The sequence below is a fragment of the Dendrobates tinctorius genome, unplaced genomic scaffold (assembly GCF_039654945.1).
Source record: "Dendrobates tinctorius isolate UK_male_01 unplaced genomic scaffold, ASM3965494v1 ptg000080l, whole genome shotgun sequence".
Classification (NCBI taxonomy): Eukaryota; Metazoa; Chordata; class Amphibia; order Anura; family Dendrobatidae; genus Dendrobates; species Dendrobates tinctorius.
In genome coordinates this window covers 26,733-44,541 of record NW_027361748.1, presented here as the reverse complement: position 1 = coordinate 44,541, position 17,809 = coordinate 26,733, and the positions used below count along the sequence as shown (strand labels likewise).

Below are 17,809 nucleotides of genomic sequence, written 5' to 3'. Positions count from 1 at the left end.
TGACTAGGTGATTACAGCAGAGAAATACTTTGAGAAGACACCAAGTCTAAATTTTGTTTAAGCAGAGGCGGAGAAGTACGCTTTTAAGGCGTATGTGTCACGGTCACGGTGTTACACCGCCTCCAGTTGGGCGAATTTAAATAATAACACGTGCAGCTGGATACGCCGCCTCCAACATGCGAATTTAGGTAATAAACATAAGTCTGGAAACCCCACCTCCAGTAAGGCGAATTTAAATAAAGGTAAAACCTGGATTACATTAACAACGGAGGGCCCTGCGATAGGGAAATGGGGAAGTGGAGACCTCCTGCACTCCCCTGAGTCAGTGTCACTACACTCCTAACGTTCCCTATGCCGGTTCCGCACCGGGCGACGCACAGGAACCTCAAAACCCTGACTCGCCCTGCACCTAAACCCTCACTAGGGAATTGGTCGGTGCGGAAACTAATCCCACCACTGCACTAAACACACATAAGGAAAAGTGACAAAACAGGGGAACACCACTTAACTTTGCTCTGTTGCTTATGCTCCCCGCAACAGAGCCCACCACCTGCGTGCATCTTCTCCTTCAACCGGATCCATCACCATAGTGCAGCCTTGGAGCAGAGTCCACCACTAGTTGCAGCTGCCCAGTAAACAGAGTCCCAAAGATGAGTCCAGCTTCTGCCAAAAAGTCCAGCATGCTTGAGTCCAACTTTTCTGCCAATAAGTCCAGCATGCTTGAGTCCAGTTTTCAGCAACCAAGTCCAGCATGCTGAGTGCAACTCTCACCATAGTCGCCACTCCACCAAGCCATGCAAGCACTTCCTGCTGACACCATAAACTGCGACTCCACCACGCCATGCCAGCCCTTCTTGCAGACCACATCGCTGGACTCCACCAATCCATGCCTGCACTCCCTGCAGACTCCATAGCTGCCACTCGTCCCCTCTGGCTGGGCTGCCCAGGACTCCTGTTCAGCTCCATCTTTCACCCAGACTTTCTTGTGACTGACGAACTATAGACCTATCACCAACAGTGATTGAACACACCTGACACTCTTTTATAGAGCCTCACACCTGATTTGTAATTACGTGCACATTAAACCAACAACTAAAGTGCGATACCGCTCACCACCACCAGGGAAACTTAGAACAAACGACACCACAGTGCAATAATTCTCATCGCCACCGGGGGCAATCACACCACACTTTGACACACAGCCAAAGGAAAAAAAGTTCAATTGTGCATTTAAACTGTCAGATCCAACCAGGATCATGACAGTATGCTTCCTCTGATCAAAGAATCTTTCTGAGATGCTTTGTAGCCAGAGGTCAGTGATGAAAATTGGGATTAGCATTGATCCGATATTTGTGGGAGATATATTTTCGGCATCACAGCGAAGGGACAAGTATAACGCATTCACTTATATCACTGTGAGACTATTCTAACCCCTCCAACTTCATAACATTCTGATAGATGATGCTATCCAGGCCATGTTTCATCTCTATAGACAGAGAAAATTGCGAACAGAAACCTAATGACAAAATTTACTGCCTGGGACCTCCAGGGCTGAAGATATCTTGAAAGTCTGGGATCTCAAGGAATTCTGAAGGACTTGGCACATCCCACAACCAGCCCACATGTGAGCTCAACAAGGGTGGGGTATGTGGGTGTAGCAATGAAAGCTTGGGTCTCTGTCTTTGTTCATACTGGGAAGACATTGTTTGTTGTAAGTTTCCATTTTCCTAATCGCAGACCCTTCCTCTGCTAAGCTGTGAGCCATTTACATGACATCAGGTTTAGTACTTCTACTTTGTTATTCCTTTTTATCTCATGTAATTGTATATAGCGTGTTGTTTTGTTCCCATTTTGTATCTTCTTATACTTTTTATTAACAACGCCTACATTTCTGGATTAAATATAAAATTTAATCGCTCTGTTCCTCTTGCTCTGTAAACCGCACCCCTGAAGTCATAGAATACCTGTAACAGGTGTCCAATCGGCCTGTATAAACGAATTGTGGTGGCAGCTAGTAGTGGTTCCTTTTTTGGTGTTATTGTGGAGCTGATAGTATCTAATCCTACCGGATATACAGTGTACAGTGAGTACGGAAAGTATTCAGACCCCTTTAAATTTTTCACTATTTGTTTTATTGCAGCCATTTGGTAAATTCAAAAAAGTTCATTTTTTTTCGCATTAATGTACACTCTACACCTCATCTTGACTGAAAAAAAACAGAAATGTAGAAATTTTTGCAAATTTATTAAAAAAGAAAACCTGAAATATCACATGGTCATAAGTATTCAGACCGTTTGCTCAATATTGAGTAGAAGCACACTTTTGAGCTTGTACAGCCATGAGTCTTCTTGTCCTCTGCCATTCTTCCTTGCAGATCCTCTCCAGTTCCGTCAGGTTGGATGGTGAACATTGGTGGACAGCCATTTTCAGGTCTCTCCAGAGATGCTTCATTGGGTTTAGGTCAGGGCTCTGGCTGGGCCAGTCAAGAATGGTCACAGAGTTGTTCTGAAGCCACTCCTTTGTTATTTTAGCTGTGTGCTTAGAGTCATTGTCTTGTTGGAAGGTGAACCTTCAGCCAAGTCTGAGGTCCAGAGCACTCAGGAAGAGGTTTTATCCAGGATATGTCTGTACTTGGCCGCATTCATGTTTCCTTCAATTGCAACCAGTCGTCCTGTCCCTGCAGCTGAAAAGCACCCCCAAGGCATGATGCTGCCACCACCATGTTTCACTGTTGGGATTGTGTTGGGCAGGTGATGACCAGTGCCTGGTTTTCTCCACACATACCGCTTAGGATTATCACCAAAAGTTCTAACTTCATCTCATCAGACCAGAGAATCTTATTTCTCATAGTCTGGGAGTCCTTCATATGTTTTTTAGTAAACTCTATGCAGGCTTTCATATATCTGGCACTGAGGAGAGGCTTCCGTCGGGCCACTCTGCCATAAAGATCTGACTGGTGGAGAACTCTTTATGCATGAAATGGACAAGTTCTCTAAAAAATATGACATAGTGGTCATGGGAGATTTCAACTTTCCAGACATTTGTTGGGAATCTCTCTCAGGCAAAACTAACAGGTCAAGCAAATTCTTATCCTCTCTTGCTGACAACTATATCTTCCAAAAGGTAAAGAAGAAAACAAGCGGAACTGCTACCTTGGATCTAATCCTTCTAAATATGGAGGAAATGGTTGAGGAGGTAAGAGTGGCTGGGACCCTAGGAGGTAGCGACCATGCTATTTTAGAATTTTGGATAACTAGAGGAGGAAGACCTGTGAAGACTCAGACGTCAAGGTTAGATTTCAGAAAGGCAGATTTTAAGGGACTCGAAGAATCGGAGGGATCCAATGGCTGGATTTCCTTAAGGACAAAAATGCCACGGAAGGATGGGAAATAATGAAAAATGAGATTCTCAAAGCACAATCGTTAACAATTTCAAAAAGAATACAAAGCATTTAAGGAAACCAGGATGGATGAACACAGAACTTAAACACATGCTAAAAAGGAAGAAAAAAATGTTTATCAAATGGAAAACGGAGGCATATCTAAAGAAGAATATAATGCTGTCTGCAGAACCTGCAGGGCACAAATCAGATTAGTAAAGTTGACAATGAATTTAAGGCTTGAAAGAGACATCAAAAGCAATAAAAAAGGATTTTGGGGATATGTCAAAAGTAAAAGAAAAGTTAAAGATACTATAGGATTTTTACGGGATGAAAATGATGAAATGGTAAGACAGGATGTTGAGAAGGTCAAACTTTTAAATTCCTATTTTGTATCTGTTTTCTCTCAGAAAGGAAATGTAACATCAACTGATCTTCACTGTCCTATTAAAGGAATAGAAGAATCCAGGATATCTATAAGCAGAAAGATAGAGAGGAAACACTTAGCTAACCTACTGTAAATGAATTCAAGTCTCCAGGTCCAGATGAATTACACCCCAGAGTACTGAAGGAGATAGCAGAATAAATTTTTGAACCACTCTCCATAATCTTTGAAAATTCTTGGAGGTCAGGAGAAGTCCCAGAAGACTGGAGAATAGTAAATTGTAACAACCCTGCCAGCATCACTGCATGGCCACCCATCTCCCACCTGCCTTACTCACTACTCCAGGCCATGCTGTGAGTTCTGTCTGCTGCCGGCTCCATGCTGTATGCCTCTTGCCTCCTGCCTGCTTTCTGCATACTTCCTAGCTGTGTGCATAGGGGGGTGGCGCCGGCATTCTCTGGCTCTTATAGAATCAGTGTGCACTTGCCTATGATGTTCCCAGCCAATTACCAAGAGACCTCTAGTATTTAGGGCAGCTCCACCTGGTGGAAGCTGCCTGAGCAACGCCTATACTCAGTGTCTTGCTGCTGAGTTGCCAGGTCCTGTCATCTCTCTGCCTGCTCTGGGGGCATCATACCCAGATCTGTGCTTTGTGTCGTTTTCCGCCCACCAGGAGGCAGAACATCCTGGTCTCTGTATCCCTGTCTTTACGCCTTGTGCATTTCTCATTGCGCCTACCAGGAGGCAGAATATCCTGGTCTGTGTCCTTGTTCCTGTGCATTGACTTGTACCTTGCCTTGTCTGAACTCCGTCCTATACCTGTGTTTGTCTTATCCCTGTCTCTGTGCCTTTCCCTGTACGTTGCCTAGTCTGAACTCTGTCCTATACCTGTGTCTGTTTTATCCCATTCTCTGGCTTTTCCTTCCCTGCTTGGTGTACCCTTGTCTTTACTCCCTCTGTCTTGCTGCTACTGCAGCTCCACTCCACTTTTGCTGCAGAACCTCTTGCTGCAGCTTTTCTCCGCATACCTTGCAGTTCCGTCTTGTTTCGCTCTTGCTGCTGCAGAACTTCTTGCTGCAGCTTCTCTCTGCATATCTTGCGGTTCCGCCTTGCTTCGTTCTTGCTGCTGCAGAACCTCTTGCTGCAGCTCCACCGCATACCTGCGGTTCCGCTCTGCTCTCCTTCACTGTGGCATGTGCTATTGCAGGACCTCCTGCTGCAAATTGTAGCTCCTCTCCACAGTCTTGCAGCTCTACCCTGCTTCGCTCCTTGCACTTCTTCTCTGCTCTGCAACCCTGCGGTTCTGCTCTGTTTCCCTTCCGTATTCCGTGGATCCTTGTCCAACCCGTCTGTATCTTTTGTGCGAACAGCTCTCTACCTGTTTCTCATACCCTTCATACCTGTCTATGTTCCCATCCTTCCTGAACCAGTTCCTGCATCTTCTGTGTCAACAGACCCCTACCTGTTCACATATACTACTCGTCCCAGTCCGAGTCTCTGTCCTGTCACTACCGAGTCAGTTCCTGTCCCACCTGCCTGCCAGTGCCTCAGCCGTGCCCGCCTGCCTGCTAGTGCCCCAGTCATGCCTGCCTGCCTGCCAGTGCCTCAGCCGTGCCCGCCTTCCAGTGCCTCAGCCGTGCCTGCCAGTGTCTCAGCTGTGCACGCCTGCCTGCCAGTATCTCAAGCCGTGTCCGCTAGAGTACCTGTCGTGTCCATTTGTACTAGCCCGCACCTGCTCACAGTATCCAGCCCCTCAGTGTGATCAGAAGCCACAGCCAGACACCACCCTGGAGTGGCACCTGGCAGCTATCTGCCGCACAAGCCTGACCTCACCATCAGAGGCTCCAGTGAACACCAAGGTAGCTGCTTAGTTACGCCCTGTTACAGAACCCCCCAGCATCCCGAACAGGAGATGCATGTATGATAGTTGTAATGTGAGATGTATGCCCTTAATGCAGCAATCAACGGGCTGCCCCCCTGGGCAGAGGTAAACCAGATATCCCACTTCTGACCTCCCCCCACCTTTGTAAATCCCCCGGCTATTGTCTGGCGTCTTAATTGGAGCCTATTATCTACTGGCCGGACACACATTGATTGTCCTGCCCTCTGTATGTATATAGATTCTGAGACTGATGAGGGAAATGTGTCACATTGGAAAAAAATGGAGAAGCAGTGATCTTTTATATGTTCCCATGTTACAAAGCCTTTCGAACCAGCGTCCTTCATTCAGAAGCGAGGAGAAGCAGAGTGAACCTCCTGAGAAACGGGGTGGTAATGTAAAGAGGTATTACAGCACAGAAGACCCCGTTAAACTGGTGGCAGACAGCGGGATATGATACCCCGTCAAGAGGAGTAAAGGACTGAATCGAAAACAACAACCAGAAGTTAAAGAGCAATACAATAAAAGACCTGGTGGAAGCTCGAGGATTAATCGCCAGCAACAAAACAAAAGCGGATTTGATAGCAGCCATCATGGAACACGAAAGTGCAGCGCCCCCCAATGTGAACCTGGAAGAGACTGAATTCCAGAGGGAGGAAAAGAGCAGACTGGCGTTCTATGGCCCAAACCCTGCAGTAGAGATCGTACAAGAGGTGATGGCTGATGTGCGCACTGATCTGAAGGAAAAGATGGCAGAGCGGACCAGGATAGAGCTAGCCAAGATGGAGATGGCAGAGCGGACCAAAGTAGAGCTGGCCAAGATAGAGCTAGCCAAGATAGAGATGGCAGAGCGGAGAGAGGAGAGTCAGCGAGCAGGGGGAGCTCTGGCCTCCGCCCAGGTACTGTCAGCAGTAAGCCACAAAAAAATCCAGTATATTGCTTTCCTACAGTTGTTGGGAGGCAGAGGAAGACATTGATGGCTTTCTGCAGGACTTTGAGCGGCAGTGTGCCCTTTATCAAGTGAAGCAACGATTTGGATTTCTGGATCACGGAGTGAACTACTTATACGATGGACTACTTGCTAGAGATGGGGTGCACCTTACGAAGACTGGAAAGCATGTATTTGGAAGTCGCCTTGCTACACTTGTAAGGAGAGCTTTAAACTAGAACAACATGGGAAGGGAAGCAAAAGACCAGAAAAAGCCATACACCTGACAAATGCTATTGAGAACTCTGCTATTAGAAGTGGAAAGGAAGAACAAAGACGAAAGAATCTAATTAATAAAAATATTGGAGAAAGAGAAACCAATCACAAACTAAAATGTTTCTATACTAATGCACAAAGCATGGGCAACAAACAAGGAGAATTGGAACTACTAACACAGGAACAGAAATATGATGTCATTGGAATCACTGAAACTTGGTGGGACAATACACATGATTGGAATACAAGACTAGAAGGATACAACTTATTTGCAAGAAACAGACTTGATAAACGAGGAGGGGGTGTCGCATTGTATGTTCGAAACGCGTATATCTGCACAGAGATTGAAGCTTCAGAGACTGGGAGTTCTGTGGAAACTGTTTGGGTAAGAATACAAGGACAGAACAATGGAAAGGACACCATTGTAGGCATTTACTACAGGCCGCCTGTGCAAGCCGAAGATATAGATGAACTCTTTATGCATCAGATGGCCAAGTTCTCCAAAAAATATGACATAGTTGTCATGGGAGATTTCAACTATCCAGACATTTGTTGGGAATCTCTCTCAGGCAAAACTAACAGGTCAAGGAAATTCTTATCCTCTCTTGCTGACAACTTTATCTTCCAAAAGGTAAGGGAGAAAACAAGGGGAACTGCTACCTTGGATCTAATCCTTATAAACAGGGAGGAAATGGTTGAGGAGGTAAAAGTGGCTGGGACCCTAGGAGGTAGCGACCATGCTATTTTAGAATTTTGGATTACTAGAGGTGGAAGACCTGTGAAGACTCAGACGTCAAGGTTAGATTTCAGAAAGGCAGATTTTAAGGGATTTAGAAAGAGAATTGGAGGGATCCAATGGCTGGATATCCTTAAAGACAAAAATGTCCAGGAAGGATGGGAAATCTTGAAAAATGAAATTCTCAAAGCACAGTTGTTAACAATTCCGAAAAGAGGGAAGAATAGGAAGCATTTAAGGAAACCAGGATGGATGAACACAGAACTTAAGCACATGCTAAAAAGGAAGAAAAAAATGTTTATAAAATGGAAAGAGGGAGGCATATCTAAAGAAGAATATAATGCTGTCTGCAGAACCTGCAGGGCACAAATCAGATTAGCTAAAGCTGAAAATGAACTGAGGCTTGCAAGAGATGTCAAAAGCAATAATAAAGGATTTTGGGGATATGTCAAAAGTAAAAGAAAAGTCAAAGATGCTATAGGATTTTTACAGGATGAAAATGATGAAATGGTAAGACAGGATGTTGAGAAGGCTGAACTTTTAAATTCCTATTTTGCATCTGTTTTCTCTCAGAAAGGAAATGCAACATCAACTGTTATTCACTGTCCTATTAAGGGAATAGAAGAATCCAGGATATCTATAAACAGAAAGATAGTGAGGAAACACTTAGCTAACCTAAATGAATTCAAGTCTCCAGGTCCAGATGAATTACACCCCAGAGTACTGAAGGAGATAGCAGAAGAAATTTTTGAACCCCTCTCCATAATCTTTGAAAATTCTTGGAGAACAGGAGAAGTGCCAGAAGACTGGAGAAGAGCAAATGTTGTTCCTATCTTCAAAAAGGGGAAGAAGGTGGACCCAGGCAACTATAGGCCGGTGAGTCTGACTTCTATACCAGGAAAGATCTTTGAACAAATTATTAAACAACATGTATGTCAATACCTGGATAAGAATGAAGTGATTAAACAGAGTCAGCATGGGTTTCTAACTAATAAGTCATGTCAGACTAACTTAATTTCCTTCTATGACGGTATCACTGATTGGGTGGATCAAGGAAATGCTGTAGATATAGTATATCTTGACTTCAGCAAAGCATTTGACAAAGTCTCTCATACAATCCTTATTGAAAAAATGACTAAGTATGGAATGGACAAGGCAACTGTTAGGTGGATTCATAACTGGCTTAGTGATCGGACCCAAAGAGTGGTCGTAAATGGCTGCACATCCAGTTGGAAGAATGTCTCAAGTGGGGTACCACAGGGCTCTGTCCTGGGCCCTGTATTGTTCAACATCTTTATCAACGATTTAGATGAAGGAATTGAGGGTAAACTGATTAAATTTGCTGATGACACAAAGCTAGGAGGGATAGCTAATACTAGAGAAGAGAGAGAGAGGATTCAAAAAGATTTAAATAAACTGGAGAAGTGGGCAGCAACTAACAGAATGGTTTTTAACAGGGAGAAATGCAAAGTACTACATCTGGGCAATAAAAATGAAAAAAGCATATATAGAATGGGAGGAATAGGGCTAAGTGACAGCACATGTGAAAAAGACTTGGGTATACTAATAGATCACAGACTGAATATGAGTCAACAGTGTGATGCAGCAGCAAAAAAGGCAAATGCAATTCTAGGATGTATTAACAGAAGCATACAGTCTAGATCACGTGAAGTCATTATTTCCCTCTACTCCTCTTTGGTCAGACCTCATCTGGAATATTGTGTCCAGTTTTGGGCACCACATTTTAAAAAAGACATCAACAAACTGGAGCAAGTTCAGAAAAGAGCGACCAGAATGGTGACCGGTCTGCAAACCCTGTCTTATGAGGAAAGGTTGCAGGATTTGGGAATGTTTAGTTTGCAAAAGAGAAGACTGAGAGGAGACTTAATAGCTGTCTACAAATATCTAAAGGGCTGTCACATTGTAGAAGGATCAACTTTATTCTCATTTGCACAAGGAAAGACTAGAAGCAATGGGATGAAACTGAATGGGAAGAGACACAGATTAGATATTAGAAAAAACTTTTTGACAGTTAGAGTGATCAATGAGTGGAACAGGCTGCCACGAGAAGTGGTGAGTTCTCCTTCAATGGAAGTCTTCAAACAGAGGCTGGACAGACATCTGACTGGGATGATTTAGCGAATCCTGCTTTGAGCAGGGGGTTGGACCAGATGGCCCAGGAGGTCCCTTCCAACTCTACGATTCTATGATTCTAAGCCGGAGGATTGGGTTCAGGTTCTGGCCAGCAAGCTGACAGGCCGGGCAGTGGACGCCTATCGCACGGTACCTGTTGAGAACTGTATGGACTATGAGCGGGTCAAAGAAGTGATCTTGGCCCGGTATGCGCTGACACCAGAGGCCTACCGCCAAAAGTTCCGCGGACTTATAAAACAGGTAACAGATACCCACGCTGAATGGGCCTGTAAACTACGGCGGTCACTGCTACAGTGGGCACTCAAGAAGTTACAACCATATTTGTACGGATGACAGTTTTCCCTCCTAAAGGACCATAATCCCCTAGTGTGGCTTAATCGGGTCTCTGGAGACAACGCCAGATTACTGCGGTGGAGTTTAGCCCTACAACCTCTAGACTTCACCATCCACTAGAGACCCGGCAAACAAAATGGTAACGCCGATGGATTAAGTCGACAAACGGAATTTGTACCAACCCCATAGACTTCGGTCTTCCCCAAGCCGATCCGTTAAGGATCAGACTGTGCATGCCGATCGCGTCGCTGAAAAGGGGGAGCCCTGTTACAGAACCGCCCAGCATCCCGAATAGGAGATGCATGTATGATAGTTATAATGTGAGATGTATGCCCTTAATGCAGCAACCGACCGGCTGCCCCCCTGGGCAGAGGTAAACCAGATATCCCACTTCTGACCTCCCCCCACCTTTGTAAATCCCACGGCTATTGTAATGTACATCTGGCGTCTTAATTGGAGCCTGTTATCTACTGGCACGACACACATGATTGTCCTGCCCTCTGTATGTATATAGATTCTGAGATTGATGAGTAAAATGTGTCACACTGGAAATACATGGCGTAGCAGTGATCTTTTATATGTTCCCATGTTACAAAGCCTTTCGAACCAGCGTCCTTCATTCAGAAGTGAGGAAAAGCAGAGTGAACCTCCTGAGAAACGGGGTGGTAATGTAAAGAGGTATTACAGCACAGAAGACCCCGTTACACGCCCCTTCCAGGGTAGTCTGGTTTGTGGTCCAGTGGGGCCACACACCCCCACGCTTGCGCCAACCAGTCAGGGTGCGAGCGTTACACAAATGTTGTTCCTATCTTCAAAAAGGGGAAAAAGGTGGATCCAGGGAACTATAGGCCAGTGACTTCTATACTAGGAAAGATCTTTGAGCAAATTATTAAACAACATGTATGTAAGTACCTGGATAAAAATGAAGTGATTAACCAGAGTCAGCATGGGTTTGTAACTAATAAGTCATGTCACACTAACTTAATTTCCTTCTATGACAGAATCACTGATTGGGTGGATCAGCGAAATGCTGTAGATATAGTATATCTTGACTTCAGCAAAGCATTTGACAAAGTATCTCACACCATCCTTATTGAAAAAATGACTAAGTATGGAATGGACAAGGCAACTGTTAGGTGGATTCATAACTGGCTTAGGCTAGTTTCACACTAGCATTCTTGGGCGCAGCGCAGGGCCGCCGCTAAGCCGCGCCCCCGGCCGCGCCCCCTCCTGTCAGTTCCTCCTCTGATTGCATGAGGCTGCATGTGATCAGCGTATCCTATATTTAGCGCCGGATACGCTGATCATGTGCTGACCGTGCTCTGATCTGATTTTGCTGGCGCTGCGCCCTTTTGGCGCTGCGCCCAGAGCACAAAAATGCAACACAGCGCGTTTTTGTGCGCTGGGCACAGCGCCAAAAGGGTGTATCGCCAGCAAAATCAGACCAGCGCACGGTCAGCGCACGATCAGCGTATCCAACGCTAAATATAGGATACGATGATTGCATGCAGCCTCATGCGACCAGAGGAGGAACTGACCAGAGGGGGCGCGGCCAGGGGCGGGGCTTAGCGGCGGCCCTGCGCTGCGTCCAAGAACGCTAGTCTGAAACTAGCCTTAGTGATCGGAATCAAAGAGTGGTCATAAATGGCTGCACATCCAGTTGGAAGAATGTATCAAATGGGGTACCACAGAGTTCTGTCCTGGGCCCTGTATTGTTCAACATCTTTATCAATGATTTAGATGAAGGAATTGAGGGTAAACTGATTAAATTTGCTGATGACACAAAGCTAGGAGGGATAGCTAATACTAGAGAAGAGCGAGGATTCAAAAAGATATAAATAAACTGGAGCAGTGGGCAGCAACTAACAGAATGGTTTTTAACAGGGAAAAATGCAAAGTATTACATCTGGGCAATAAAAATGAAAAAAGCATATACAGAATGGGAGGAATAGGGCTAAGCAACAGCACATGTGAAAAAGACTTGGGTATACTAATAGATCATAAACTGAACATGAGTCAACAGTGTGATGCAGCAGCAAAAAAGCAAATACAATTCTAGGATGTATTAACAGAAGCATACAGTCTAGATCACGTGAAGTCATTATTGCCCTCTACTCCTCTTTGGTCTCAACTCATCTGGAATACTGTGTCCAGATTTGGGCACCACATTTTTAAAAAGACATCAACAAACTGGAGCAAGTTCAGAGAAGAGCGACCAGAATGGTGACCTGTCAGGAAACCATGTCCTATGAGGAACGGTTAACGGATTTGGGAATGTTTAGCTTGCAAAAGAGAAGACTGAGAGGAGACTTAATAGATGTCTACAAATAACTCAATTGTGGAAGGATTATCTTTATTCTCATTTGCACAAGGAAAGACTAGAAGAAATGGGATGAAACTGAATGGGAAGAGACAGTTAAGGTGATCAATGAGTGGAACATGATGCAACGAGAGGTGGTGAGTTCTTGAGTTCTCCTTCAAAGGAAGTCTTCAAACAGAGACTGGACAGACATCTATCTGGGATGATTTAGTGAGTCCTGCTTTGAGCAGGGGGTTGGATCAGATGACCCAGGAGATCCTTTCCAACTCTACCATTCTATGATTCAATGCTGGAAGATACATTGCCGTGTAGGCTTGATCCACGTTTTTCAATCAGATTTCTTCCATCTGCTAAGTTCTGAAGTCATTACAGTGAAAAAAGTTTAATTATTTTCTTTTGTTAATCCTGTTTAATTTATGTAATTGTATATGCTGTATTGTTTAGTAAAATATTTTGTAGATTTTTATAAATTAAACATTGCCTATCTTTCTGGATTAAATATAAAATTTAATAATTCTGTTCCTCTTGTTCTGTAAAACGTACCACCAAAGACATACACTACCTGTTATGGGTGTCCAATAGACATGTAAACGATTGGTGGTGGCAGTGAGTAGTTATTGTGGAGCTGGCAGTGACCATACTGGGGGTATATACATATAATCCATGCGTTGGAATCAGAGGTGTATATGCCATATGCTTACTGTTAGTTTCCCAATAACCGGCCTAGTAGTGGTAACAGCCTCCTCTGTGAATTGTCGGCCAATTGTGCACTTGTCCTGACGATATGGGGTTCATGACAAAAAGGTAACAGCGTGGTGGATTCAGCGTGACCTCCCCAGCTATGATCTTTGATATGTGTGTAGATAAATGTATATTTCATTTGTTGGAATCGCAGGTATATATACCATCACTGTTAGTTCCCCAATAACCGGCTTAGTAGTGGAAACAGTGAATTGAGTAATTTTCCTGACTATTGGAGGCAGAGGATTTGCGTCCCCTAACAAACTGGTGACAGCGGTGGGATCTATGTGATCTCTCCGGTGTCATCAGTGACAAAGTGGTAACAGTGTGGGGACCTGCGTGACCCCCCCCTGGCTGTTATTCTTATACAAGTACCGATGTTAAATTTTATGGCGGTTCTGTCATGATTTGTGTATCCCCCCCATAGTACACAGTGTGTGGATGCATGAGCTACACTGACTGGTCTATGGTGCTCTGCTTCTTCCGCAGCTCTTGGATATAGTTTTCCACAGACATGGCGCTCCTCTCAGCCAGAGACTTCTTCTTTTTCTTCCCCTTGAACATTTCTGATGGATGCGGCAGGGTGTCCAGGAGCGGTGGTTGCACGCTATTCCATTTAATGTCTGTCCTCCAAGTTTCATAACCGGACATCTGAAAGGGTCCAAAAAACAAAAGCAGTAAGAACATAAAGAAGAGTGGCTATATACAGTCATGGCCAAAAGTATTGACACCCCTGCAATTCTGTCAGATAATACTCAGTTTCTTCCTGAAAATGATTGCAAACACAAATTCTTTGGTATTATTATCTTCATTTAATTTGTCTTAAATGAAAAAACACAAAAAGAATTGTCCTAAAGCCAAACTGGATATAATTCCACACCAAACATAAAAAAGAGGGTGGACAAAAGTATTGGCACTGTGCGAAAAATCATGTGATGCTTCTCTAATTTGTGTAATTAACAGCACCTGTAACTTACCTGTGGCACCTAACAGGTGTTGGCAATAACTAAATCACACTTGCAGCCAGTTGACATGGATTAAAGTTGACTCAACCTCTGTCCTGTGTCCTTGTGTGTACCACATTGAGCATGGAGAAAAGAAAGAAGACCAAAGAACTGTCTGAGGACTTGAGAAACCAAATTGTGAGGAAGCATGAGCAATCTCAAGGCTACAAGTCCATCTCCAAAGACCTGAATGTTCCTGTGTCTACCGTGCGCAGTGTCATCAAGAAGTGTAAAGCCCACGGCACTGTGGCTAACCTCCCTAGATGTGGCCGGAAAAGAAAAATTGACAAGAGATTTCAACGCAAGATTGTGCAGATGTTGGATAAAGAACCTCCACTAACATCCAAACAAGTTCAAGCTGCCCTGCAGTCCGAGGGTACAACGGTGTCAACCCGTACTATCCGTCGGCATCTGAATGAAAAGGGACTGTATGGTAGGAGACCCAGGAAGACTCCACTTCTTACCCCGAGACATAAAAAAGCCAGGCTGGAGTTTGCCAAAACTTACCTGAAAAGGCCTAAAACATTTTGGAAGAATGTTCTTTGGTCAGATGAGACAAAAGTAGAGCTTTTAGGGCAAAAGCATCAACATAGAGTTTACAGGAGAAAAAAGAGGCATTCAAAGAAAAGTACACGGTCCCTACAGTCAAGCATGGCGGAGGTTCCCTGATGTTTTGGGGTTGCTTTGCTGCCTCTGGCACTGGACTGCTTGACCGTGTGCATGGCATTATGAAGTCAGAAGACTACCAACAAATTTTGCAGCATAATTTAGGGCCCAGTGTGAGAAAGCTGGGTCTACCTTAGAGGTCATGGGTCTTCCAGCAGGACGATAACCCAAAACACACTTCAAAAAGCACTAGAAAATGGTTTGAGAGAAAGCACTGGAGACTTCTAAGGTGGCCAGCAATGAGTCCAGACCTGAATCCCATAGAACACCTGTGGAGAGATCTAAAAATGGCAGTTTGGAGAAGGCACCCTTCAAATATCAGGGACCTGGAGTAGTTTGCCAAAGAAGAATGGTCTAAAATTCCAGCAGAGCATTGTAAGAAACTCATTGATGGTTACCGGAAGCGGTTGGTCGCAGTTATTTTGGCTAAAGGTTGTGCAACCAAGTATTAGTCTGAGGGTGCCAATACTTTTGTCTGGCCCATTTTTGGAGTTTTGTGTGAAATGATCAATGTTTTGCTTTTTGCTTCATTCTCTTTTGTGTTTTTTCATTTAAGACAAATTAAATGAAGATAATAATACCAAAGAATTTGTGTTTGCAATCATTTTCAGGAAGAAACTGAATATTATCTGACAGAATTGCAGGGGTGTCAATACTTTTGGCCATGACTGTACGAGTAGTATTGTTGCACTTATCGGTACTTTATGTGGACCGCATTGCATAGCTCCTGCCTAATACTCTGTTCAGGACAATATAGTGAATGGTTTGGACTCATTCCTGCAGTGCTGTGATGTCTCCCATCCTCTTCCTCTCCACCAGTAGAGACGGCATTATGTAGAGAGTGTAACGCTCGCGCCCTGACTGGGTGGCGCAAGTGCGGATTGTGGCCCCACTGTGCCACAAACCAGATTACCCTGCAGGGGCGTGACTAAGCAGCTACCTTGGTGATCACTGGAGCCTCTATTGGTGAGGTCAGGCTTGTGCGGCAGGTAGCTACCAGGTACCACTCCAGTGCGGTGTCTGGCTATAGCAGCTGATCCCACTGGGGACAGAACACTAATGACAGGTGCGGGCAAGTACAGATGGACACGACTGGAACTCTGGCGAGCACGGCTGGCACTCTGGCAGGCGGGCACGGCTGGCACTCTTGCAGGCAGGCACGGCTAGCACTCTGGCAGGCAGGCGCGGGTAGGATAAGAGAAGAGGTAGGAACCTGCTCAGACTGGAGGGACCGGAATCGTAGGACATGGGACAGGAGCAGAGCAGAACCGCAAGGTGCGAGGCGGGAAAAGAGCAGAACCGCAAGGTTCGGAACGGGAACGGAGCAGAACTGCATGGTTCAGAATGAGAGCGGAGCAGAACAGCAAGGTGCAGAATGGGAGCGGAGCAGAGCCGCAGGGTGTAGAGCAAAGAGCAGAGCCGCAGGTTGCGGAGCAAAGAGCAGAGCCGCAGGTTGTGGAGGAAAGAGCAGAGCTGCAGGGTGCAGAGCAAAGAGAAGAGCAGAGTCCCAGGGTGCAGAGCAAAGAGCAGAGCCGCAGGGTGCAGAGCAAAGAGCTGTGCAGAGTTGCAGGGTGTGGAGCAAAGCCGTTGCTAGGGACGGCGAAACGCACTAAATAATAAATAATAAGTGCGTTCGCCGCCCGGGGTCCACCGTGCAGAAGGTGTTACCTCTGCTGCTAGGTCATGGCGGACACTCAATATGGCGGTATATCGCACGTGGGTTGAACGTCACCTGGTGTGCGCTGGGCGTACTCTGTTGATTCACAGAGTCGCCAAAGCAATAAACATAAATACCGAGCCTGTTGAACTCACAGGTCTCAGCGCAATGCACGCACGGTATATAGTCACAGGACTAGGGCCCAAGGCACAGGGTCAGTGTCCGTCTAGACCTACCATGTGTGCAGCGTCGCTACCGCGGACGCCAAGTGCTGCTGACTGCAGCGCGGCGACTGACACCGCCGCTATACGACAGTGCCCAGGAGAGGGCGCACTGTCGGACATTAGTTCTGTGGAGATATGCACAGTGGCCTGTAGCGTGCCACTGACTGGCGCTGACTCTAAGACTAAGTCCCTATCCACACAAGTAATATAACAGAGGGAGGGGAATCTTAATGAGTCATTCACAGGTTCATGCATCCGTCATCATTCACACAGGTAGTAACTAGAGTCTATACTAGCGCATGGCCGAGCGGCCATGTGAACCTTTTATAGCCAGGACCTTCCGGAAGCTTCCAGATCCCTGAGATGGACCAATCAGATCTGGAGAAGGACCTGAGCATGTGACTCCCGATCTCCAATGGGAGATCATCTCGTGAACATGCTCAGTGGAGCGACGGAAGGACTTAGCCTCTGGAGTGACTTGCTGCTGATCAGCCTGCACTGCTATTGCTGGAACAGAGGTGGCAGCAACAGCCAGACCCACAGAGCTGGTCGGAGCAGAGCATCAGGAACGATGGGGCTGCTGAGCAAGCTCCTCTGCGGTCGAAGGGGAATGGGAGACCGCAGGATGTGAGGCTCTGGATCCCTGCTGTGCAGTTGCAGGAACCCGACGCCTAACAGCCATAGAGTGCAGAGCAAAGACCTGAGCAGAGCTGTGGGGTGCGGAGCAAAGAGCAGAGCTGCGCAGTGCGGAGCAAAGAGCAGAGCCGCAGGGTGCAGTGCAAAGAGCAGAGCAGAGCCGCAGGGTGCGGAGCAAAGAGCTGAGCAGAGCCGCTGTGTGCAGAGCAAAGAGCAGAGCCGCGGGGTGCAAAGCAAAGAGCAGAGCAGAGCTGCAGGGTGTGGAGCAAAAAGCAGAGCCGCAGGGTGTGGAGCAAAGAGCAGAAGGAGTAGACACAAGGCTACACAAAGCTGAGTAGGGAAGGAAACAGACAAGGACACAAACAGGTACAAGAAACGGACTTAGTACAGACAAGGACAGACATGGGAACAAGCTAAAGGCACGAGATTCAGGAATGAGTATGCAACCCTCAGGGAGGCAGAACACAAGACACAACGAGCACAGAAACGCG

At 45.8% G+C, this 17,809-nt stretch overlaps 1 protein-coding gene across 2 annotated transcripts in view; it reads right to left on the bottom strand.

The window, feature by feature from the left end:
• INCA1 (inhibitor of CDK, cyclin A1 interacting protein 1) overlaps positions 1–17,809 on the bottom strand; it is a 56,658-nt gene that overhangs the window by 29,238 nt on the left and 9,611 nt on the right. For both annotated transcript variants that reach the window (XM_073583677.1, XM_073583678.1), the window contains one exon: positions 13,592–13,782. In XM_073583677.1, the coding sequence (XP_073439778.1) occupies positions 13,592–13,782 (191 nt within the window). The remainder of the gene's footprint in view (positions 1–13,591; positions 13,783–17,809) is intronic.